At 49.5% G+C, this 26,296-nt stretch overlaps 1 protein-coding gene across 1 annotated transcript; it reads right to left on the reverse strand.

Annotated features, from left to right (window-relative positions):
• Positions 1 to 7,129: 7,129 nt before the first annotated feature.
• slc22a7a (solute carrier family 22 member 7a) lies at positions 7,130 to 24,157 on the reverse strand (the record flags this gene model as incomplete). The annotated part of the gene is made up of 10 exons (XM_079264274.1): positions 7,130 to 7,259; positions 7,717 to 7,923; positions 8,012 to 8,120; positions 10,643 to 10,857; positions 10,931 to 11,040; positions 13,594 to 13,717; positions 13,786 to 13,954; positions 20,346 to 20,500; positions 22,306 to 22,409; positions 23,804 to 24,157. 10 exons carry the CDS (start codon positions 24,155 to 24,157, stop codon positions 7,130 to 7,132), a joined length of 1,677 nt encoding a protein of 558 aa, XP_079120400.1.
• Positions 24,158 to 26,296: the final 2,139 nt, after the last annotated feature.

Raw genomic sequence — 26,296 nt, forward strand, 5'->3', positions numbered from 1 at the left:
CAGTTCCCGATGCACTGCCTCCAGCATTGAGAGATGCTCCACCGACTCAGCAGGAAACAAAATAATTTACATGTGTCCCGTTTGTTACCAAGTGTCCACCAGGGGGCACGAGATCTGTTTCTGATGGTTTTGAGTGAAAGTTTTCATTTAAAGTGACGCAGAAATCTGAAACTGAGTGAGTCAAACATGATGCAGCTGAGAGGCTTTAAAAGTTCCAGGTTGTCCAGCAGATTCATCAGGAAGGAACCCCGAACTCAGCCTCCAGCCTTCTGCTCATTCACAAACAGTCTCTGGTAAGAACCAGTCTTTGTTTTTTTCACCTTGCAGTTTGTTTTACACTCTTCGTCATTTCTTCAGAGTTCCCATCGAACTCGGTGTGCAGACACAAAGATGTTTCTACTTCACCAGGAAGGAGGCTCACCTGACGGGTTGCCAGTCTGTTGTGGTGGATTTAAACCATTTTCAGCTAATTTCCATGTGAAGGTAACACGGTTTACTGTCAGCGAACAGGAAGAACTGAATCTGTTATGAAACACAGTTTTTTGTTATTAAACAGTCCAGAAGACAAACACACAGTTTTTCTGTATTAATTTACCGGAATTTACCTGTAAATTTATCTGTCTTGTAAATATTTCTGATTTCTCTAAATTATTTACCTGAAAAGTTTACAAGCCAATAAAACTGTTCCAAGCAGTTATGTGAATGATTTAAATGCTTATTGATTTATTTACTTTATCAGCATAAATCATACAATGATGGTGATAATGATGTGACAGGAGGAGGATCAGATACAGGGGATGATACCGGTGGAGTGATATCGATGTAGTGGTACTGGTATAGGGATCCTGGTTTAGAGATACGGATGTATTAAAGCTGGTAATCAGTGTAGGTCTGGCGAGCTGTTTTTATCCTCCTTCCAGGAACCAGTAAACCACCAGAGGTGGCCAGCACCCCCTTCTGGTCCACCCCTGCAAATCATCAAGGCAGGGGCAGGAAATATTTATTGAAAGCAAACCGATTCACCGCGACTACAGTCATTGGTAAATAATCCGAGACCATCAGGGAGAAGTTTTCTCCTCCACGGCTGCTGAGTCATGGTTTCCCTCCTCCTCAGATGGTGTCGTGTCTTTACAGCTTATGTCCTTCAGCTCAGTCTGAGCTTCTCCATCTGCATCCGTCTGCCTGTGTCTGGGCAGGAAAACAGAAAAACTGTTGTTGTCCCCAGAGAGACACAATAACTGGATACCCACAACATCCTTTCTTCTTCTTCTGTTTAGCATTTAACCCTGAAGCCTGCTGCGAGTGTACCTTCCACATGGAAAAACACTGTAAACACTGAGGGCATCGTATCTCAACCAAAGCTATTGGCTGGTTTAAAAAGAGAGACAGATGGATCATAATGTGTCCAGGTTGATGGTTTAACTCCTCATAAGATACATGTGTGCACTGGTGTTCCACAGGGTTCTATTGCAGATCTTCTTCTGTTCACTATTTGCATGAATGATGTCAAAGTATTTCGATGTAAGGGTGACTTATCTGCAGACTATATGGTATAACTCTGTGTCCGCTCTTGTCTCAGTGTTTCCTGGTTAAATAAAGGTTGGTAGATAAATAACCATTTCCGGTTCAGTTCTTTCGTTCGTACCTTCCCTCCTCAACATCGAAGATGTTTTCAGGCAGACGGACGTTGAGCGTCTCTGGCAGCAGGAAGACCAAGCTGCCGCTGAAGATCCCGGTCCCAGCGAAGACCAGGGGAGGCAGAAGAAGCCAAACGTCCTCCAACAGCATAATCATGGGAGCCAGAGAACTTCCGATCCGACAGAGACATGACGTGTAGCCGATACCACACTGCCTGTCCGACAACACAACCATGTCGGATCACAACACAGCCCGTGCACAGTAACAGCGTCATAGTAACATAGTTTTACTTTCCGCGTTACCTCAGGATGGTTGGGAAGAGTTCCGCCGAGTAAAGGAAGGCGGTGGTGAACGCTGCCTCGGAGAAGCCCTTCGCCACCACGGCGATGCAGGTACGAAGCACAGAGTGTCCTTCAAGACGAACAGACCAACATCAGTCTGTGCACATAAAACAGCAAGAAACAAGCTTGTAAAGGTCCATTTTCGCTGGGCGCAGACAGACGGACGTGCAGACGGACGGACGCGCAGACAGACGGACGCGCAGACGGACGGACGCGCAGATGGACGGACGCGCAGACGGACGGACGCGCAGACAGACGGACGCGCAGACGGACGGACGCGCAGACGGACGGATGTGCAGACGGACGGACGTGCAGACGGACAGATGCGCAGACGGACGGACGTGCAGATGGACAGATGCGCAGACGGACGGACGTGCAGACGGACGGATGTGCAGACGGACGGATGTGCAGACGGACGGACGTGCAGACGGACGGATGTGCAGACGGACGGATGTGCAGACGGACGGACGTGCAGATGGACAGATGCGCAGACGGACGGACGTGCAGACGGACGGACGGACGGACGTGCAGACGGACGGATGTGCAGACGGACGGACGCGGATGGACATGCAGATGGACAGATGCGCAGACCGACGGATGCGCAGACAGACGGACGTGCAGACGGACGGATGTGCAGACGGACGGACGTGCAGATGGACAGATGCGCAGACGGACGGACGTGCAGACGGACGGACGGACGGACGTGCAGACGGACGGATGTGCAGACGGACGGACGCGGATGGACATGCAGATGGACAGATGCGCAGACCGACGGATGCGCAGACAGACGGACGCGCAGACGGACGGACGCGCAGATGGACGGACGCGCAGACGGACGGACGCGCAGACAGACGGACGCGCAGACGGACGGACGCGCAGACGGACGGATGCGCAGACGGACGGATGAGCAGACGGACGGACGTGCAGACGGACGGATGAGCAGACGGACGGACGTGCAGACGGACAGATGCGCAGACGGACGGACGTGCAGATGGACAGACGCGCAGACGGACGGACGTGCAGACGGACGGACGGACGGACGTGCAGACGGACGGATGTGCAGACGGACGGATGTGCAGACGGACGGACGTGCAGATGGACAGATGCGCAGACGGACGGACGTGCAGACGGACGGACGGACGGACGTGCAGACGGACGGATGTGCAGACGGACGGACGCGGATGGACATGCAGATGGACAGATGCGCAGACCGACGGATGCGCAGACAGACGGACGTGCAGACGGACGGATGCGCAGACAGACGGACGTGCAGACGGACGGATGCGCAGACGGACGGACGTGCAGATGGACAGATGCGCAGACGGACGGACGTGCAGACGGACGGACGGACGGACGTGCAGACGGACGGATGTGCAGACGGACGGACGCGGATGGACATGCAGATGGACAGATGCGCAGACCGACGGATGCGCAGACAGACGGACGTGCAGACGGACAGATGCGCAGACGGACGGACATGCAGATGGACAGATGTGCAGACGGACGGACACGGATGGACATGCAGATGGACAGATGTGCAGACGGACGGACGCAGATGGACATGCAGATGGACAGATGCGCAGACCGACGGATGCGCAGACAGACGGACGTGCAGACGGACAGATGCGCAGACGGACGGACATGCAGATGGACAGATGCGCAGACCGACGGATGCGCAGACAGACGGACGTGCAGACGGACGGATGCGCAGACAGACGGACGTGCAGACGGACGGATGCGCAGACGGACGGACGTGCAGATGGACAGATGCGCAGACGGACGGACGTGCAGACGGACGGACGGACGGACGTGCAGACGGACGGATGTGCAGACGGACGGACGCGGATGGACATGCAGATGGACAGATGCGCAGACGGACGGACGTGCAGACGGACGGACGGACGGACGTGCAGACGGACGGATGTGCAGACAGACGGACGTGCAGACGGACAGATGCGCAGACCGACGGATGCGCAGACAGACGGACGTGCAGACGGACAGATGCGCAGACGGACGGACATGCAGATGGACAGACATGCAGACGGACGGACGTGCAGACGGACGGATGTGCAGACGGACGGACACGGATGGACATGCAGATGGACAGATGCGCAGACCGACGGATGCGCAGACAGACGGACGTGCAGACGGACAGATGCGCAGACGGACGGACATGCAGATGGACAGATGTGCAGACGGACGGACACGGATGGACATGCAGATGGACAGATGTGCAGACGGACGGACACGGATGGACATGCAGATGGACAGATGCGCAGACCGACGGATGCTGTAAACGTGTTTATTTCTGCTGTAAACATGTTTATTCCTGCTGTAAACATGTTTATTCCTGCTGTAAACGTGTTTATTCCTGCTGTAAACGTGTTTATTTCTGCTGTAAACGTGTTTATTCCTGCTGTAAACATGTTTATTCCTGCTGTAAACGTGTTTATTTCTGCTGTAAACATGTTTATTTCTGCTGTAAACATGTTTATTCCTGCTGTAAACGTGTTTTTTCCTGCTGTAAACGTGTTTATTTCTGCTGTAAACGTGTTTATTCCTGCTGTAAACGTGTTTATTCCTGCTGTAAACGTGTTTATTTCTGCTGTAAACATGTTTATTTCTGCTGTAAACATGTTTATTTCTGCTGTAAACGTGTTTATTCCTGCTGTAAACGTGTTTATTCCTGCTGTAAACGTGTTTATTTCTGCTGTAAACGTGTTTATTTCTGCTGTAAACATGTTTATTCCTGCTGTAAACATGTTTATTCCTGCTGTAAACGTGTTTATTCCTGCTGTAAACATGTTTATTCCTGCTGTAAACATGTTTATTCCTGCTGTAAACGTGTTTATTTCTGCTGTAAACGTGTTTATTTCTGCTGTAAACATGTTTATTTCTGCTGTAAACATGTTTATTCCTGCTGTAAACATGTTTATTCCTGCTGTAAACGTGTTTATTCCTGCTGTAAACATGTTTATTTCTGCTGTGAACATGTTTATTCCTGCTGTAAACGTGTTTATTTCTGCTGTAAACATGTTTATTCCTGCTGTAAACATGTTTATTCCTGCTGTAAACGTGTTTATTCCTGCTGTAAACGTGTTTATTTCTGCTGTAAACGTGTTTATTTCTGCTGTAAACATGTTTATTTCTGCTGTAAACATGTTTATTTCTGCTGTAAACGTGTTTATTCCTGCTGTAAACGTGTTTATTCCTGCTGTAAACGTGTTTATTTCTGCTGTAAACGTGTTTATTTCTGCTGTAAACGTGTTTATTTCTGCTGTAAACATGTTTATTCCTGCTGTAAACATGTTTATTCCTGCTGTAAACGTGTTTATTCCTGCTGTAAACGTGTTTATTTCTGCTGTAAACGTGTTTATTTCTGCTGTAAACATGTTTATTCCTGCTGTAAACATGTTTATTTCTGCTGTAAACATGTTTATTTATGCAGTAAACATGTTTATTCCTGTTGTGAAGTTGGTTTTTTTAACATGGGCGTCTATGGGGATTTGCTCTGTTTTGCAGCCCCTAGTGGATGAAGGGGGAACTGCAGGTTTATGCACTTTTGCATCGGCTTCACTTTTAACCGCCGGCGGTTGCCGCTTGGTCCACACAGAAACGCATCAAACCAGGCCTCCGTGGAAGGAGTCTCCCTGTTTCCATGGAAACTCAGAGTCCTGCCGAGTGGATGCGGACCTCGTGAAGTCTTCAGACCGACTGGGTAATCTCTGCAGGCAACTGTGACATCATATCTTTCCCACAATCACCTGCAGAGATGGTCCAGTGGCGTGATGATGTCACCATCTGGCTCCCCCTGGTGGTGCGTTCAGGTGAGCACGCTGCGTTTCAGGGAAATCTCAGCTGGCAACTGTGAGCTGTGAACGCCTCACGGTGTCACCTGAGATTTACCTGCACGCCGTGATGTCACGAACCAGAAGTCATGTTGCTCAGATTCTGCGAGAGCTGTCGGAGCGAAGAGGTTTGTTTCCTTCTGAATGTACGAACAGGACGAGCGAAGCTGCAAGGAGCCGCGCAGACTGGCCTCTGATGTTGATGCTACTGCATCAGGAACTGATGAGAGCGCGCTGAGGCCATCAGTTCCCGATGCACTGCCTCCAGCATTGAGAGATGCTCCACCGACTCAGCAGGAAACAAAATAATTTACATGTGTCCCGTTTGTTACCAAGTGTCCACCAGGGGGCACGAGATCTGTTTCTGATGGTTTTGAGTGAAAGTTTTCATTTAAAGTGACGCAGAAATCTGAAACTGAGTGAGTCAAACATGATGCAGCTGAGAGGCTTTAAAAGTTCCAGGTTGTCCAGCAGATTCATCAGGAAGGAACCCCGAACTCAGCCTCCAGCCTTCTGCTCATTCACAAACAGTCTCTGGTAAGAACCAGTCTTTGTTTTTTTCACCTTGCAGTTTGTTTTACACTCTTCGTCATTTCTTCAGAGTTCCCATCGAACTCGGTGTGCAGACACAAAGATGTTTCTACTTCACCAGGAAGGAGGCTCACCTGACGGGTTGCCAGTCTGTTGTGGTGGATTTAAACCATTTTCAGCTAATTTCCATGTGAAGGTAACACGGTTTACTGTCAGCGAACAGGAAGAACTGAATCTGTTATGAAACACAGTTTTTTGTTATTAAACAGTCCAGAAGACAAACACACAGTTTTTCTGTATTAATTTACCGGAATTTACCTGTAAATTTATCTGTCTTGTAAATATTTCTGATTTCTCTAAATTATTTACCTGAAAAGTTTACAAGCCAATAAAACTGTTCCAAGCAGTTATGTGAATGATTTAAATGCTTATTGATTTATTTACTTTATCAGCATAAATCATACAATGATGGTGATAATGATGTGACAGGAGGAGGATCAGATACAGGGGATGATACCGGTGGAGTGATATCGATGTAGTGGTACTGGTATAGGGATCCTGGTTTAGAGATACGGATGTATTAAAGCTGGTAATCAGTGTAGGTCTGGCGAGCTGTTTTTATCCTCCTTCCAGGAACCAGTAAACCACCAGAGGTGGCCAGCACCCCCTTCTGGTCCACCCCTGCAAATCATCAAGGCAGGGGCAGGAAATATTTATTGAAAGCAAACCGATTCACCGCGACTACAGTCATTGGTAAATAATCCGAGACCATCAGGGAGAAGTTTTCTCCTCCACGGCTGCTGAGTCATGGTTTCCCTCCTCCTCAGATGGTGTCGTGTCTTTACAGCTTATGTCCTTCAGCTCAGTCTGAGCTTCTCCATCTGCATCCGTCTGCCTGTGTCTGGGCAGGAAAACAGAAAAACTGTTGTTGTCCCCAGAGAGACACAATAACTGGATACCCACAACATCCTTTCTTCTTCTTCTGTTTAGCATTTAACCCTGAAGCCTGCTGCGAGTGTACCTTCCACATGGAAAAACACTGTAAACACTGAGGGCATCGTATCTCAACCAAAGCTATTGGCTGGTTTAAAAAGAGAGACAGATGGATCATAATGTGTCCAGGTTGATGGTTTAACTCCTCATAAGATACATGTGTGCACTGGTGTTCCACAGGGTTCTATTGCAGATCTTCTTCTGTTCACTATTTGCATGAATGATGTCAAAGTATTTCGATGTAAGGGTGACTTATCTGCAGACTATATGGTATAACTCTGTGTCCGCTCTTGTCTCAGTGTTTCCTGGTTAAATAAAGGTTGGTAGATAAATAACCATTTCCGGTTCAGTTCTTTCGTTCGTACCTTCCCTCCTCAACATCGAAGATGTTTTCAGGCAGACGGACGTTGAGCGTCTCTGGCAGCAGGAAGACCAAGCTGCCGCTGAAGATCCCGGTCCCAGCGAAGACCAGGGGAGGCAGAAGAAGCCAAACGTCCTCCAACAGCATAATCATGGGAGCCAGAGAACTTCCGATCCGACAGAGACATGACGTGTAGCCGATACCACACTGCCTGTCCGACAACACAACCATGTCGGATCACAACACAGCCCGTGCACAGTAACAGCGTCATAGTAACATAGTTTTACTTTCCGCGTTACCTCAGGATGGTTGGGAAGAGTTCCGCCGAGTAAAGGAAGGCGGTGGTGAACGCTGCCTCGGAGAAGCCCTTCGCCACCACGGCGATGCAGGTACGAAGCACAGAGTGTCCTTCAAGACGAACAGACCAACATCAGTCTGTGCACATAAAACAGCAAGAAACAAGCTTGTAAAGGTCCATTTTCGCTGGGCGCAGACAGACGGACGTGCAGACGGACGGACGCGCAGACAGACGGACGCGCAGACGGACGGACGCGCAGATGGACGGACGCGCAGACGGACGGACGCGCAGACAGACGGACGCGCAGACGGACGGACGCGCAGACGGACGGATGCGCAGACGGACGGATGAGCAGACGGACGGACGTGCAGACGGACAGATGCGCAGACGGACGGACGTGCAGATGGACAGATGCGCAGACGGACGGACGTGCAGACGGACGGATGTGCAGACGGACGGATGTGCAGACGGACGGACGTGCAGACGGACGGATGTGCAGACGGACGGATGTGCAGACGGACGGACGTGCAGATGGACAGATGCGCAGACGGACGGACGTGCAGACGGACGGACGGACGGACGTGCAGACGGACGGATGTGCAGACGGACGGACGCGGATGGACATGCAGATGGACAGATGCGCAGACCGACGGATGCGCAGACAGACGGACGTGCAGACGGACAGATGCGCAGACGGACGGACATGCAGATGGACAGATGTGCAGACGGACGGACACGGATGGACATGCAGATGGACAGATGTGCAGACGGACGGACGCAGATGGACATGCAGATGGACAGATGCGCAGACCGACGGATGCGCAGACAGACGGACGTGCAGACGGACAGATGCGCAGACGGACGGACATGCAGATGGACAGATGCGCAGACCGACGGATGCGCAGACAGACGGACGTGCAGACGGACGGATGCGCAGACAGACGGACGTGCAGACGGACGGATGCGCAGACGGACGGACGTGCAGATGGACAGATGCGCAGACGGACGGACGTGCAGACGGACGGACGGACGGACGTGCAGACGGACGGATGTGCAGACGGACGGACGCGGATGGACATGCAGATGGACAGATGCGCAGACGGACGGACGTGCAGACGGACGGACGGACGGACGTGCAGACGGACGGATGTGCAGACAGACGGACGTGCAGACGGACAGATGCGCAGACCGACGGATCCGCAGACAGACGGACGTGCAGACGGACAGATGCGCAGACGGACGGACATGCAGATGGACAGACATGCAGACGGACGGACGTGCAGACGGACGGATGTGCAGACGGACGGACACGGATGGACATGCAGATGGACAGATGCGCAGACCGACGGATGCGCAGACAGACGGACGTGCAGACGGACAGATGCGCAGACGGACGGACATGCAGATGGACAGATGTGCAGACGGACGGACACGGATGGACATGCAGATGGACAGATGTGCAGACGGACGGACACGGATGGACATGCAGATGGACAGATGCGCAGACCGACGGATGCGCAGATGGACGGACGTGCAGATGGACAGATGCGCAGACGGACGGACGTGCAGATGGACAGATGCGCAGACGGACGGACATGCAGATGGACAGATGCGCAGACGGATGGACATGCAGATGGACAGATGCGCAGACGGACGGACATGCAGATAGACAGATGCGCAGACGGACGGACGTGCAGACGGACGGACGGACGGACGTGCAGACGGACGGATGTGCAGACGGACGGACGCGGATGGACATGCAGATGGACAGATGCGCAGACCGACGGACATGCAGACGGACGGACGTGCAGACGGACGGACATGCAGATGGACTGACGTGCAGACAGACAGACATGCAGACGGACGGACGTGCAGACGGACGGACGTGCAGACGGACAGATAAGCAGATGGACAGATGCGCAGATGGACAGATGCGCAGACGGACGGACGTGCAGACGGACGGACGTGCAGACGGACGGACGTGCAGACGGACAGATAAGCAGATGGACGGACATGCAGATGGACAGATGAGCAGATGGACGGACGTGCAGACGGACGGACGTGCAGACGGACAGATGAGCAGATGGACGGACGTGCAGACGGACAGATGCGCAGATGGACGGACGTGTAGACGAACGGACGTGCAAACATAGAAGTAGACGGACAGACTGTGTCGTCCGTCTCCTGCATTGGTTAAATCCGTAACTTAATCTGTTTTCAATCAGTTCAGCTTTCATCACTTAATGCAGAAAATGGAGCAATACCACCAGAAACCACCGGGGGCAGCGCTGAGGTGTGTGACACACAACCAGAGAAATGAACAAACCACAGAAGAAGAAGAGAAGCAGGAAGACGACAACGCAGAAATTGCCAAATAAAAAAGCACCAAAAGAAGAAGAAAGTCTTTGTGGTTTTCTTCTTCTGGTGTTTTTGGATGGTTGCACCGCTACCAACCGCTGTCTGACCTCGGGACTCAGCACTGACCTCGGTGGATGAACTGACGTAACAACCATGGCAACGTGAAAGACGCATGACTGATGAGGTCGGAGACGTAGGACAAGACCTGAGACACATATCCTCATTTATGAAGGTAAGAGAGCAGAAATGGAGCTTTAGAGTGAGGAAGTAGAACCTAAAGGTATGGCCGTATTTATTCCGATCAGAGCTCCGGTGGTGATCAGAAACCATGCCTGACCGTTACGCCGGCCTATCCAGTCCAACACAAAGAAGGTGAAGATTTTGGCGGGAACTTCGATGGCGCCGTAGATGAACTGAGTGAGATAGATGTCGACCCCGAAGCCTGAGATCTTGAAACTGATCCCGTAGTACAAGAAGGCAACAGCAAACCTGGAGGCAGAGCAACAGAGTCAGAATGAAGACACATTGCAGCCTGAACACCTTCCCAGAGGCGAAGACGTACCAGAACAAGCCGGAGCACAGAGTGATCTTCCTCAGCTGGGGGGTTCTAACCAGATCCAGGTAGGTGTGGCTCCTCTCAGCAACTTCAGACACAACAACCTTCCCCAGAACCTGAAACAACCACGAAGACCAGCTTAGAAACCAGCTCCACCCCAGCATTTCAGCAGGCTAACAGAAACATGAGAACTTCTCTCCTTTAAGGTGGCCTTCGACAGAAAACATGAACATCTAACCAGCTGCTTGCAGAAATGTAGGCACCCTTAAAACATCACGGTGTGAGTCAGGAGAACAGTCCAGAAAAACCTAGATCTGCCATGGGATGCACAATCCGGGACAACCGGGACAAAACAAGAGCTGGAACAGAACCCAATGCCAGATTCATCCCAGGTGTCTGGAAAACATCCGTTTGGATGACGATGACCAGAGGAGCATAAAGTAGAAGTAGAGGTAAAAATAAAGTAGAAGTCCTGCCATGTATTTGGATCTAGCGATGCTTTTAGAACAGGTGTTTTCACTAACAGGCTCATCTACCTTGCAGTGGAGCTGAGCTGATTAAATTCACCTGGTCTAGTGGCTGGTAGGAAAGGGTTAACGGACAAGACCTCTGTCGATGACCCCAAACAAACGTCCACATCAACTACAGTGGTGGTTCCACGACTTTCAGCCACAACCTCCATGACAGAGGTGTACAATCCGTACGGCAGAAGTCCAGTCCAGCAGCTGGCCTAACCAGGAACTAAAGCAGCTGGATGTAAGAAGCTCCACTGCAGGTGGAAAAACCTGATCTACAGGCACAGGTAGATCCAGACACACAGCAACTGGCTGCCCTCCCAGGAGAGGATCCTGGAGGTCTCCACACGAAGATGAGGTGGAGTCCCCCAGCCTGACTGACAAGGTCAGGCTTGACCTTGTCAGTCAGGCCCCTGACCCCTAACCCCCTCATTACGTTCCTAACCTCCCTAACCCTCGTTACGTTAACCTGGTTATGTTCCTAACCTCCCTAACCCTCGTTACGTTAACCTGGTTACGTTCCTAACCTCCCTAACCCTCGTTACGTTAACCTGGTTACGTTCCTAACCTCCCTAACCCTCGTTACGTTAACCTGGTTACGTTCCTAACCTCCCTAACCCTCGTTACGTTAACCTGGTTACGTTCCTAACCTCCCTAATCCTCGTTACGTTAACCTGGTTACGTTCCTAACCTCCCTAACCCTCGTTGCGTTAACCTGGTTACGTTCCTAACCTCCCTAACCCTCGTTACGTTAACCTGGTTACGTTCCTAACCTCCCTAACCCTCGTTACGTTAACCTGGTTACGTTCCTAACCTCCCTAACCCTCGTTACGTTAACCTGGTTACGTTCCTAACCTCCCTAACCCTCGTTACGTTAACCTGGTTACGTTCCTAACCTCCCTAACCCTCGTTACGTTAACCTGGTTACGTTCCTAACCTCCCTAACCCTCGTTACGTTAACCTGGTTACGTTCCTAACCTCTCTAACCCTCGTTACGTTAACCTGGTTACGTTCCTAACCTCCCTAACCCTCGTTACGTTAACCTGGTTACGTTCCTAACCTCCCTAACCCTCGTTGCGTTAACCTGGTTACGTTCCTAACCTCCGTAACCCTCGTTGCGTTAACCTGGTTACGTTCCTAACCTCCCTAACCCTCGTTGCGTTAACCTGGTTACGTTCCTAACCTCCCTAACCCTCGTTACGTTAACCTGGTTACGTTCCTAACCTCCCTAACCCTCGTTGCGTTAACCTGGTTACGTTCCTAACCTCCCTAACCCTCGTTGCGTTAACCTGGTTACGTTCCTAACCTCCCTAACCCTCGTTGCGTTAACCTGGTTACGTTCCTAACCTCCCTAACCCTCGTTGCGTTAACCTGGTTACGTTCCTAACCTCCCTAACCCTCGTTGCGTTAACCTGGTTACGTTCCTAACCTCCCTAACCCTCGTTACGTTAACCTGGTTACGTTCCTAACCCTCGTTACGTTAACCTGGTTACGTTCCTAACCTCCCTAACCCTCGTTGCGTTAACCTGGTTACGTTCCTAACCTCCCTAACCCTCGTTACGTTAACCTGGTTACGTTCCTAACCTCCCTAACCCTCGTTACGTTAACCTGGTTACGTTCCTAACCTCCCTAACCCTCGTTACGTTAACCTGGTTACGTTCCTAACCTCCCTAACCCTCGTTACGTTAACCTGGTTACGTTCCTAACCTCCCTAACCCTCGTTGCGTTAACCTGGTTACGTTCCTAACCTCCCTAACCCTCGTTGCGTTAACCTGGTTACGTTCCTAACCTCCCTAACCCTCGTTACGTTAACCTGGTTACGTTCCTAACCTCCCTAACCCTCGTTGCGTTAACCTGGTTACGTTCCTAACCTCCCTAACCCTCGTTACGTTAACCTGGTTACGTTCCTAACCTCCCTAACCCTCGTTACGTTAACCTGGTTACGTTCCTAACCTCCCTAACCCTAACCTTCGTTACCTGTTTCTAATTTAAAAAGAACATTCGGTTTCATTTCAACATGCTTGGTATAAATCCTGCATTTATTTATCTGCCGACCCCCTGACATGATCTTGTGTCCCTTCTGGGGTCCCAACCCCCAGTTTGAGAACCACTGAACTGAAGTGCACCCTGAAATCCCCCTGAAGAAGCCTGTACCTCGCTGTCCAGTTTAGCTGCGTTTTCCTTCCTCCCATTCATCTCAGCGCACACAAGCAGATATTTCCTGGCTTCTTCCGTCCTGCCGTTCACCAGCAGCCAGCGAGCTGACTCTGGCAGCCACCTGCAGACAAACGCTGCAAATAACTTCCATACTCACACAGGGGATTTTCCAGCCAGCATGCACCTCACCACCAGGAGACGATGGCAACGCCGCAGGGCGCCGTCACCGCCAGCATCAGATGCCTCCAGTCTCTGATGAAGTAGGCAAGCAGGGCGAGAAGCATGTTTCCCACGCTCCACGACAAGCTCATGATGGTCCCGGTGAAGGTCCGGTGCTTCACGTCCGTCCACTCGATGCCTGAGCAGAAGGTCAGAGTCAGCAGGAGTTGGATAAGTCGGGAAAAGCTGTCAGTCTCTTTGGAGACACCGTGAGTCTCTAAGTCCACGCCATCACCGCCGTGAGTCTCTAAGTCCACGCCATCACCGCCGTGAGTCTCTAAGTCCACGCCATCACCGCCGTGAGTCTCTAAGTCCACGCCATCACCGCCGTGAGTCTCTAAGTCCACGCCATCACCGCCGTGAGTCTCTAAGTCCACGCCATCACCGCCGTGAGTCTCTAAGTCCACGCCATCACCGCCGTGAGTCTCTAAGTCCACGCCATCACCGCCGTGAGTCTCTAAGTCCACGCCATCACCGCCGTGAGTCTCTAAGTCCACGTCATCACCGCCGTGAGTCTCTAAGTCCACGCCATCACCGCCGTGAGTCTCTAAGTCCACGCCATCACCGCCGTGAGTCTCTAAGTCCACGCCATCACCGCCGTGAGTCTCTAAGTCCACGTCATCACCGCCGTGAGTCTCTAAGTCCACGCCATCACCGCCGTGAGTCTCTAAGTCCACGCCATCACCGCCGTGAGTCTCTAAGTCCACGTCATCACCGCCGTGAGTCTCTAAGTCCACGCCATCACCGCCGTGAGTCTCTAAGTCCACGCCATCACCGCCGTGAGTCTCTAAGTCCACGTCATCACCGCCGTGAGTCTCTAAGTCCACGTCATCACCGCCGTGAGTCTCTAAGTCCACGTCATCACCGCCGTGAGTCTCTAAGTCCACGTCATCACCGCCGTGAGTCTCTAAGTCCACGTCATCACCGCCGTGAGTCTCTAAGTCCACGCCATCACCGCCGTGAGTCTCTAAGTCCACGCCATCACCGCCGTGAGTCTCTAAGTCCACGTCATCACCGCCGTGAGTCTCTAAGTCCACGTCATCACCGCCGTGAGTCTCTAAGTCCACGCCATCACCGCCGTGAGTCTCTAAGTCCACGTCATCACCGCCGTGAGTCTCTAAGTCCACGTCATCACCGCCGTGAGTCTCTAAGTCCACGTCATCACCGCCGTGAGTCTCTAAGTCCACGCCATCACCGCCGTGAGTCTCTAAGTCCACGTCATCACCGCCGTGAGTCTCTAAGTCCACGTCATCACCGCCGTGAGTCTCTAAGTCCACGTCATCACCGCCGTGAGTCTCTAAGTCCACGCCATCACCGCCGTGAGTCTCTAAGTCCACGCCATCACCGCCGTGAGTCTCTAAGTCCACGTCATCACCGCCGTGAGTCTCTAAGTCCACGTCATCACCGCCGTGAGTCTCTAAGTCCACGTCATCACCGCCGTGAGTCTCTAAGTCCACGTCATCACCGCCGTGAGTCTCTAAGTCCACGCCATCACCGCCGTGAGTCTCTAAGTCCACGCCATCACCGCCGTGAGTCTCTAAGTCCACGTCATCACCGCCGTGAGTCTCTAAGTCCACGTCATCACCGCCGTGAGTCTCTAAGTCCACGCCATCACCGCCGTGAGTCTCTAAGTCCACGTCATCACCGCCGTGAGTCTCTAAGTCCACGCCATCACCGCCGTGAGTCTCTAAGTCCACGCCATCACCGCCGTGAGTCTCTAAGTCCACGCCATCACCGCCGTGAGTCTCTAAGTCCACGTCATCACCGCCGTGAGTCTCTAAGTCCACGTCATCACCGCCGTGAGTCTCTAAGTCCACGCCATCACCGCCGTGAGTCTCTAAGTCCACGCCATCACCGCCGTGAGTCTCTAAGTCCACGTCATCACCGCCGTGAGTCTCTAAGTCCACGTCATCACCGCCGTGAGTCTCTAAGTCCACGTCATCACCGCCGTGAGTCTCTAAGTCCACGCCATCACCGCCGTGAGTCTCTAAGTCCACGCCATCACCGCCGTGAGTCTCTAAGTCCACGCCATCACCGCCGTGAGTCTCTAAGTCCACGTCATCACCGCCGTGAGTCTCTAAGTCCACGCCATCACCGCCGTGAGTCTCTAAGTCCACGCCATCACCGCCGTGAGTCTCTAAGTCCACGCCATCACCGCCGTGAGTCTCTAAGTCCACGCCATCACCGCCGTGAGTCTCTAAGTCCACGCCATCACCGCCGTGAGTCTCTAAGTCCACGCCATCACCGCCGTGAGTCTCTAAGTCCACGCCATCACCGCCGTGAGTCTCTAAGTCCACGTCATCACCGCCGTGAGTCTCTAAGTCCACAACAACCCTGCCGTCATTCCCACCATCAGTATGGTGATAGGCAACACTACTCTCCTGACCACTACCGTCAGTCAAGTCACCACAGGAGATCTATGTCTCCTTACCCTAATGCCACATATTCAAGTCAATATCAACGACATGATAGACCGATTAGATGTAGCCCACCTCAGCACCCAGTCTTGCTATCCAACTTTGAACAGACATATAGAGGGCCAACCCCAGCCATTCCATATTTTGTGAGTGAGGATCCCCGGGAATTCACCCGTCTTAAAGTTGCTCTTGATAACTTCCTGCCAAGGGATGCTATACAACAATTTAAATACCAGATCTTACAGGATCATCCTAAGCTGGAGGAGGCTCTACTGATTGCAGATTCATACTGCAACAGTCGTTACCCCTACAGTGACACTATGGAAGCTCTTAATGAGCAGTATGGACAGCTCCACCAACTAGCATTAAAGCGTATTGCCCAGCTCATGGATGAATCAAACATCAAAAGTGGAGATATAAAGTCTTTTTGGAAGTTTGCTTTAAAAGGTACGTGCGCTAGTTGGAATGCTTGACCAGTTGGGTGACATTGGCCAGATGGAGCTAAAATGTGGCTCACACGTCTCCAGAATATTAACCAAGATGCCACACCATCTCAGAGCAGAGTTCAAGAGACAAATTAACCCTCTTATAACACCTATTCCCACTTTAGTGCACTTGTCTAACTGGCTGGAGTATGAAGTAAGAGTGCAAGAGGATGGCCCGCAGTTTACTAACGCAACCATCAGAGATCGCCCTGTGACCAGGAAAGACACCGCAAGAGAGCTCCGGCCTAAAGGTACCTTTGTGCTTCATGGCAATGAGCACAAGCAGACAGGAAGGAAACCATCTGATTAGGAATCTAAGGAAAAGGCAATAGAACCCGCTAAATTCTGCCCATTCTGCAATGCAACTCAGCATTTCCTGAACCAGTGTATAAACTTCAAAATCCTCACAAGGGACCAAATACACCACTGGATCCGTTCAAACAATTCAATACAACTTCAATTCAACTTTATTTATATAGCGTCAAATCACGGCAATGCCATCTCAAGACGCTTTACAGACAGAGGGGAAAACATAATGAAGGCCAATTCATAACAGCCTATATAAGGAAACCAACAGATTGAGTTGAGTCCAACTCAATCTCCCATCCTGAGCAAGCACACTGGCGACAGTGGGAAGGAAAAAACTCCCTTTTAACAGGAAGGAAACCTCCGGCAGAACCCGGCTCAGGACAGGCAGCCATCTGCCTCTGCTGTGTGGGGGGAAGAGGACAGAAAGACAACAGACAACAGGAACTGCTACTCCCGGCCAGGGAGACCTGCTGAGACAGGAGACATACATGTTAATGATGCTACACTGTTATGGGGGGGGGGGGGGGGGGTGGGTAAAAGAAAGAGATAAAGAGAAAAAGAAAGAAGCTCAGTGTATCAGGAAATGTCCCTCAGGTGGGGAGGGTGTCTGCTTCCCTAACACTAACTGGGAGCTTATTCCATAAGAGAGGGGCCTGATAACCAAAGGCTCTGCCTCCTGCTCGGCTCTTTGAGACTCTAGGAACCACAAGTAAGCCTGCAGTCTGGGAACGAAGTACTCTGCTTGGTATATAAGGAACAATGAGGTCTTTGATATATAGTGGTGCCTGGTTGTGGAGGGCTTTATATGTAAGGAGAAGGATTTTAAATTCTATTCTAGATTCAACAGGCAGCCAATGAAGAGAGGCTAAAACTGGAGAAATATGATCTCTCCTGCTGGTTCTGGTCAGGACTCTGGCTGCAGAATTCTGGATCAGCTGAAGGCTTTTCAGGGCATATTTAGGACAGCCCAGTAATAGAGAGTTACAGTAATCTAGTCTCGAAGTAACAAAAGCGTGAACCAGTTTTTCTGCATCACTCTGAGACAGAATGTCCCTAATTTTGGCTATATTACGTAAATGAAAGAAGGCTGTTTTAGTAACCTGCTTAATATGTGGGCCAAAGGACAGGTCAGGGTCAGATATTACTCCAAGGTTTCTCACTGTAGCACTGGAAGCTAAAGTAATGCCATCCAGGTTCATTACAAAACCGGAAAATTTAGCTCTGAGTTTTTCAGATCCAACGAGAATTACTTCAGTCTTATCTGAGTTTAAGAGGAGAAAATTTCTAGACATCCAAGTCTTTATGTCTATGAGACAATTTTGTAGCCTATTGGGCTGAATTGTTTCATCTGGTTTAAAGGATAAGTATATCTGAGTATCATCTGCATAACAATGAAAGTTTATTCCATGCTGTCTAATAATTTTGCCTAAAGGGAGCATATATAGCGTGAAGAGTACTGGTCCAAGTACAGAACCTTGAGGAACTCCATGATTTACTGTAGTTTGGGAGGAGGACTTGTCATTTACATGAACAAACTGAAGTCTATCAGATAAATATGATTTAAACCAGCTTAACGCTGTACCTGTAATTCCAATCACCTGTTCTAGTCTTTGTAACAGAATGTTATGATCGACTGTATCAAATGCAGCACTAAGATCAAGCAAGATAAGTACGGACACAAGTCCTTTGTCTGAGGCCATAAGAAGGTCATTAGTAACTTTCACCAATGCCGTCTCAGTGCTATGATGAGCTCTAAATCCTGACTGAAACTCCTCGCATAAATTATTTCTGCTCAGGTGTCAACAAGAGATGTTGGAAATGTGGCCGTGAGCATATAGCATCACATTGCACCCTCAAAGCAAGGTGTAAGAAATGTAAGGGAAGACACTTAGAAGTGTTACATGAGGTAAATGCAAGTCAAGACCCCACATCCAGTGCTCCAGTCAGCCGTGACAGCATTCCTGCTGTTAGTTCTACAGCTGAAACACTGTACATGGACAGACCAACAAGCAGCAGCAACGTACTGCTCAAAGTCGTTCGAGTGACCCTGAGAAATGGAGATTCCACGGCCAATACTTATGCTGTGCTTGATGATGGATCAGAACGCACTATTTTTATTTCACAGTGCAGCTCAAGCTTTAGGTGTCCTGGGAAGCCCAGAAGACTTACACCTGCGCACCGTACGACAAGACACCTGTGTCGTCCATGGTGCCTCTGGGTCATTCACAGTGTCCCCTGTCACCAGTCCTAATCACAACTACCAGATACTGCATGCTTTCACAGCTAAGGAACTAGCTTTGGGTTTTGCCAATCCCAACTATTGACCAAGCGCAGCCATTACTTCTAATAGGGTCTGATCACCCACACCTTATCCTTCCAACAGAGCCAGTCCGGTGTGGGCCACCAGATGGTCCAGCAGCAGTCAAGACAGCACTGAGCCGGACTCCTCAAGGACCATCAAGGTGTACATTGACCTCTAGCACTGCACGAAAGAGATATCACATGTAAAAAATAAGCTGTTTACTTTGTTGTATTTCCAGAAACCACAACTGCATGGCAACTGATTAAACGTTTAAACGACTAATGGCCTGGACTTTTCTTGAGAGGATTACATTATGTTCTAACCGGACATACTGCAGCGGTTATCACCTTCAATAGTCTTCCATACCAGCAACTTAAAATAGCTGTTATGAATAATCTTTCATTATGTTTTCTTCTCTGTCTGTAAAGCGTCTTGAGATGGCATTGAAGTTGAATTGAACTGAACTGAGTTTCAGGAAAAATCCTAAATCTGGCCAGTATGTTCTGAAACCAGCGTGTCACGGTGGAGTTTCCATTCTACGCGTGTAGAGTCCTATGTCTATGTCTACGTCTACAGCTTCTATGTCCAAACGGAGGAAATCTAATTGCTACCAACGAGTCGCCAACAGACGGATTTATTTCGGAAGTCTTCTTTTTCCTCCAGTGGAGCTCCGTTCATAACAAACTTTGATTTTAAAAGCTAAACATAAATTTTGGCGCTGTTTAAACGGCGTTTGGTTGTTTGAGGGATTTTTCAGCCTTCACTCATCTCTGACTCGCTGTCTGCGTCTCAGAACATCTCTGTCGTCATAGCAACGTGAACAAGCAAGTCCTGCTGTCATGGCAACCTTGACCAGCAGGCCAGAGCTCCAGAGCTCCTAGTCTGCTCCCCTCCCTCACACTCTTCAGGACCTTTACTGTCACTGCAGGATGACAGGCACTGCTTTGACTCTGAAAATGTATTCAGAAATGTTCTGCTTAGTTTTCTTTCTGCTGTGAGTGAAAAAGGAGTTTTTACCGAGAACCACGCCGATGATGGAAAGCCCGCTGAGGGCCACACCGCTCAGAGCTCTGGAGATGGCAAACATGGCATAGGAGGTGGAGAAGGCCGAGGTGGCGCCCAGCAGGCTGGTGGCGATCAAAGCTACCAGAAGCATGGATTTACGTCCGAACCTGCGTCTCACACACACACACACACACACACACACACACACACACACGCACACGCATTACCATCAGTTATAAACTATTCAGGCAACGCTTACTCAGAAACTACTGCTTCCATGAGATCCACACCATGAAAATAAAATGTGTCATTATGCTGACGACACTCTGCTCTACATCTCTGTCTCAGCAGCATCTGGTCCCACACACAGCTTCAGATCAGCTTTTAGTCTTATCAGTTTAAAGGGAAAAATAAAGAGAAACGTCAGATTGTTGTGTTAGGAAGGAAATATGGGCGTCCAGCTTCATGTAACACCAGATGGATCCATCCAGATGGACTCTGAACCTGGCCAGACTTTTACCATGTGGAGAACAGATCTAGATTGTGGAGAACAGATTTTTTTTCCTTCCCACTGTCGCCAGTGTGCTTGCTCAGGATGGGAGATTGAGTTGGACTCAACTCAATCTGTTGGTTTCCTTATATAGGCTGTTATGAATTGGCCTTCATTATGTTTTCCCCTCTGTCTGTAAAGCGTCTTGAGATGGCATTGCCGTGATTTGACGCTATATAAATAAAGTTGAATTGAATTGAATTGAATAGAACAGATCAGATCTGGAATCAGAGGACTAGCAGGTCAGCCCTTGTCCGCCTCACCTGTGTAGAGCTGCACAACGCACAGAAGAGGAATTCAGGTGCGTTTCAGAGGAGATGACTCTCTAAGTCTCTAAAACCCTTTCAGAACAGCCGATGCGAATCCTGAGACGTTTGCTGCCAAAGTCTGATTAGGATCAAAAACGCAGTCCGCTTACAAACGCTGTTTCCAGTGGACCAAAGGAAGCGGACTCAGCACACACTCAAGGGTTTTAGTCGTTATCGCTTTTCAACATGAAACATGATTTTATAAAGAGAAATGAGACTTGCTGATGTCATCATATGATGTCATTAAGCCAGACCTCCTCATGAGGAAGTCATGACATCACATGTCTCTGACATCACAACCTCCATCAGCCGAGAGGCAAAATGCTGCTTTCCTCAACCGTCCGCATCCGTGATAAAAACCCCTTCACATGACCACACACACACACACACATACACACACACACACACACACACACACAGACACACAGACACACACACACATACACACACATACACACACACACATACACACACACACACAGACACACATACACACACACACACACATACACACACACACACACAGACACACATACACACACACACACACAGACACACATACACACACACACATGCACACACACACACACACATACACACACATACACACACACACACACACAGACACACATACACACACACACACAGACACACACACACACACACACACACACACATACACACATACACACACACACACACAGACACACACACACACACACACATTTACACACACTGCTGTGTCCGTGACGGTTTCGCTGCAGCAGCTGAACTAATCAGCTGATTATGAACCAATCACACGGCAGCAGTAATCATTTCCTAGAGGAACAAAACCATTCATCCATCCATTCATCCATCCATCCATCCATTTAGTGTATTCATGCGAGGCCGGTCCTGGTTGTGGTGGAACCTGTAACGTCTGTATCTCAGGTGCTTCTTGTGAAAAAACCACACGAGACCTGAATCCGGACTTTTCCAGCAGGGGGCTGACAGGATGAACTGGGCTCAAACTGGGATGTCTGAATGTCTGGATCCTTAAATGCAGACCTCCTGCCTCTAGAAATGTCCGGATGAATGTGTGCAAAGGGCTGAAAATGATCAGATCAGAACTCACTTATCTGAGAGTTGTCCAAACAGAACGGCTCCAAACATGACCCCAAGGAAGAAATAGGTGGCGAGCGCTTGATTCAGCTGTTTGTTGTTACACACCAGGTCCCACTGCAGGGGGTTGACAGGCGGGTTCACTTACATGCAAAATAACTGAGAGGAGACAGAAAACACAGAAGGAACAAAAACAGCAGCCTAGCCGTGCAACATTAGCATTAGCATTAGCCTCCTTAACTTTTCCATCTGACAGTCCAGATGCATCATTTACTTCACGAGGAGTTCATCACACCTGCAGCTTGTTTTCTTTTCATCGTTGCAGTAAAAACATGAAGTTTAACCTTTTAAAGGGGCGGCGCCACCTGAACTGCGTCTCCGAGCTGGAAATCAGATTCTCAGGGAAACTACTTGCATTGCTGTAAAAATGTGGATTTCTGGGTCAAAAATGACTCCAACAACACAACTCTTCTGTCCAGGTGTAAAAGAGGCATGTCCTCACCTCGTAGGCATGGACGCCATGGCCGCCGCCGTGTGTGACATGGACTTGTCAGGAGAAAATCTGTCTGCAGGATGGATTGTGTCAAAGTGAAACCGGACCTTATTCTTTACCAGCTCATCCCCATCTGGACACAGGAAGCTCAGACTGTAGCAGCAAAACCTCTTGCATCAACCTGCCGCGTGTCGCCACAACTTGCACGCACTGCTACAAACTAGCACTGCATGCTAACAGCTCAACTTGATCTGGATCCTGATCTGGATCCTGATCCAGATCAACTGTCAGGATTCTGGATTCTGCAGGGAACAGTTCCTCCTGAAAGATGCTTTGGGAATCTGGATCTTTTCATTTTGCTAGCGGCCACTGTTATCTGTCATCCAATCACTTCCGCCTGCTTGTTCAAGCCCCGCCCACTCTCTGACCCTAACCACCTTCGATATATTGGCAGTGGGCGGGGTTATGTTGACATGGTTACTAAGCCAGTTCATCCACTAGGGGGCAGTGCTGAGTCCAGCGTTTCTGCGTTGTCGTCTTCCTGCTTGTCTTCTTCTTCTGTGGTTTGTTCCTTTCTCTGGTTGTGTGTCAGATGTACGTTTCAACAAGCTACGTATGAAACTGATGGAGATGGTCAAAACTGTCAGTTCGTCTGCGTTTCCGCAGTCTGCCGTCAACATCAATTGGCATTTATGCAAAAACTAAAAATGGGGAATAAATTCTCAATTTTAAAACGTGAAGTCTTCATTATTCCCTTTAATAAAAACTAAAATAGATTTTAAAAAAATCTTATTATATGAACTATTTATCGTATCAACACGTATCAAAAGGAGTTTATGCAAAGTTTTTATCAGAAAATGTTGCGAAATGTCTCAATAACTTCATCAAATATGATTTATTTGGCATTAAAAGGTTAAAAGAAGGTATAAAATGCAAATATGAGAATATTAACTAAAAGCTTGAAGAAAAAGAAACCAAAGCACTAAATCTTGTACAACGTGTTTTGTGATGTTTTTACCTCTGAGGAAGTTGTAGAGCTAAACTGTGATCGGTCGTAGATCCAGCCGTCTGGACAGAATAAAGTCCTGTTTTCCTTCCCGAGGCCTCTGCTGGACGATACATAAACCCTGCAGGAGCTGAGGGATCCGTCTTCCTGGCGGGGGATCCTCAGGGCCAACGTCTCAGCGTCGGGGGTCCAGAGGCTTCCATTAGTCTCCATCAGGGAGCATCGGTGAGGAGGGGTGGCAGAGATGAAGTTATGCAGGAGGAAGTGGAGGGGGAGGATGGCACGAGGAAGGCATAAGATGACCAGGAGCAGAACCTGGAACTTATTAAAGCCACCAATATCATCCAGGATCTCGTCAAACGTCATGGTGGAAGAGCTTGCAGCTCAGTCTGCTGCTTGTAGCTCCTCGTTGGGAGAAGACAGCCAGAGGGAGGTTCCTCAGAGTTGGAACACAGAAGACCTGTGATCTTTTTCCACAAAAGCTCTTTGTTTCATTAAAGCAGAAGGAATTTTCCTTTAAACTACGCTTGTTTTCATAATTCTAACAGAAAACATTCAGTTCAGGAATGTTTCAGAGAAATCGTCCTGAATCAGGTTAAACATCAGCCCGGCTGGTAAAAAAAGACTCCTTAGAGATGCAAAAATTTCTCATTCATGCGATACTAAGTAAAAGTATTTTTCCTTCAACATTTAATCATCATCATGATCCGAATAAAGAACATTTCAAAACTTTTTGTTTTAAAATCACTTTTAATTTAATCTTTATTGTTTGTTCAATACATAAAACAACAGCATAATCACTGTAAAGACATAAGATAACTAACTATTGGTTGGTTTCTATTCCCATTTTATGGCTTTTTGCCTCCAAAATCTGCAGGAAGAAAAACACTGATATCATTATGATGGTATGGAACTATACCAGCATCAGATTTGGATCGATCTGTCCAGCACGAAGAGGCAGAATCTCTCAGAATCTAGAAATTAAAAGACATCAATCAGAAAATGTTGTCAGACTGAAGCAATAGTGATGAAAATAACACGATGCTAATGTATGATTTCAGAGTGCTGAGATGAGACGCTCCCGTAGGCGTCTCTAGACCGGATGGAGGAGACGATAAATCCTGGTATGGAATTTAAATCCTGGAACAGGCGGTAAATCCTGGAACAGGCGGTAAATCCTGGAACAGATGGTAAATCCTGGAACAGGCAGTAAATCCTGGAACAGATGGTAAATTCTGCAACAGATGGTAAATCCTGGAACAGGCGGTAAGTCCTGGAACAGATGGTAAATCCTGCAACAGGCGGTAAATCCTGCAACAGGCGGTAAGTCCTGGAACAGGCGGTAAGTCCTGGAACAGGCGGTAAATCCTGGAACAGGCGGTAAGTCCTGGAACAGATGGTAAATCCTGGAACAGGCGGTAAGTCCTGGAACAGATGGTAAATCCTGGAACAGGCGGTAAGTCCTGGAACAGATGGTAAATCCTGCAACAGGCGGTAAATCCTGCAACAGGCGGTAAGTCCTGGAACAGGCGGTAAGTCCTGGAACAGGCGGTAAATCCTGGAACAGGCGGTAAGTCCTGGAACAGATGGTAAATCCTGGAACAGGCGGTAAGTCCTGGAACAGATGGTAAATCCTGGAACAGGCGGTAAGTCCTGGAACAGATGGTAAATCCTGCAACAGGCGGTAAATCCTGGAACAGGCGGTAAGTCCTGGAACAGATGGTAAATCCTGCAACAGGCGGTAAGTCCTGGAACAGGCGGTAAATCATGGAACAGGCGGTAAATCCTGGAACAGGCGGTAAGTCCTGGAACAGATGGTAAATTCTGGAACAGGCGGTAAATCCTGGAACAGGCGGTAAGTCCTGGAACAGATGGTAAATTCTGGAACAGGCGGTAAGTCCTGGAACAGATGGTAAATTCTGGAACAGGCGGTAAATCATGGAACAGGCGGTAAATCCTGGAACAGGCGGTAAATCCTGGAACAGGCGGTAAGTCCTGGAACAGATGGTAAATTCTGGAACAGGCGGTAAATCCTGGAACAGGCGGTAAGTCCTGGAACAGATGGTAAATTCTGGAACAGGCGGTAAGTCCTGGAACAGATGGTAAATTCTGGAACAGGCGGTAAATCATGGAACAGGCGGTAAATCCTGGAACAGGCGGTAAGTCCTGGAACAGATGGTAAATCCTGGAACAGGCAGTAAATCCTGGAACAGATGGTAAATTCTGCAACAGATGGTAAATCCTGGAACAGGCGGTAAGTCCTGGAACAGATGGTAAATCCTGCAACAGGCGGTAAATCCTGCAACAGGCGGTAAGTCCTGGAACAGGCGGTAAGTCCTGGAACAGGCGGTAAATCCTGGAACAGGCGGTAAGTCCTGGAACAGATGGTAAATCCTGGAACAGGCGGTAAGTCCTGGAACAGATGGTAAATCCTGGAACAGGCGGTAAGTCCTGGAACAGATGGTAAATCCTGCAACAGGCGGTAAATCCTGCAACAGGCGGTAA

Source organism: Telmatherina bonti (genome assembly GCF_933228915.1).
Source record: "Telmatherina bonti genome assembly, chromosome: 3".
Classification (NCBI taxonomy): Eukaryota; Metazoa; Chordata; class Actinopteri; order Atheriniformes; family Telmatherinidae; genus Telmatherina; species Telmatherina bonti.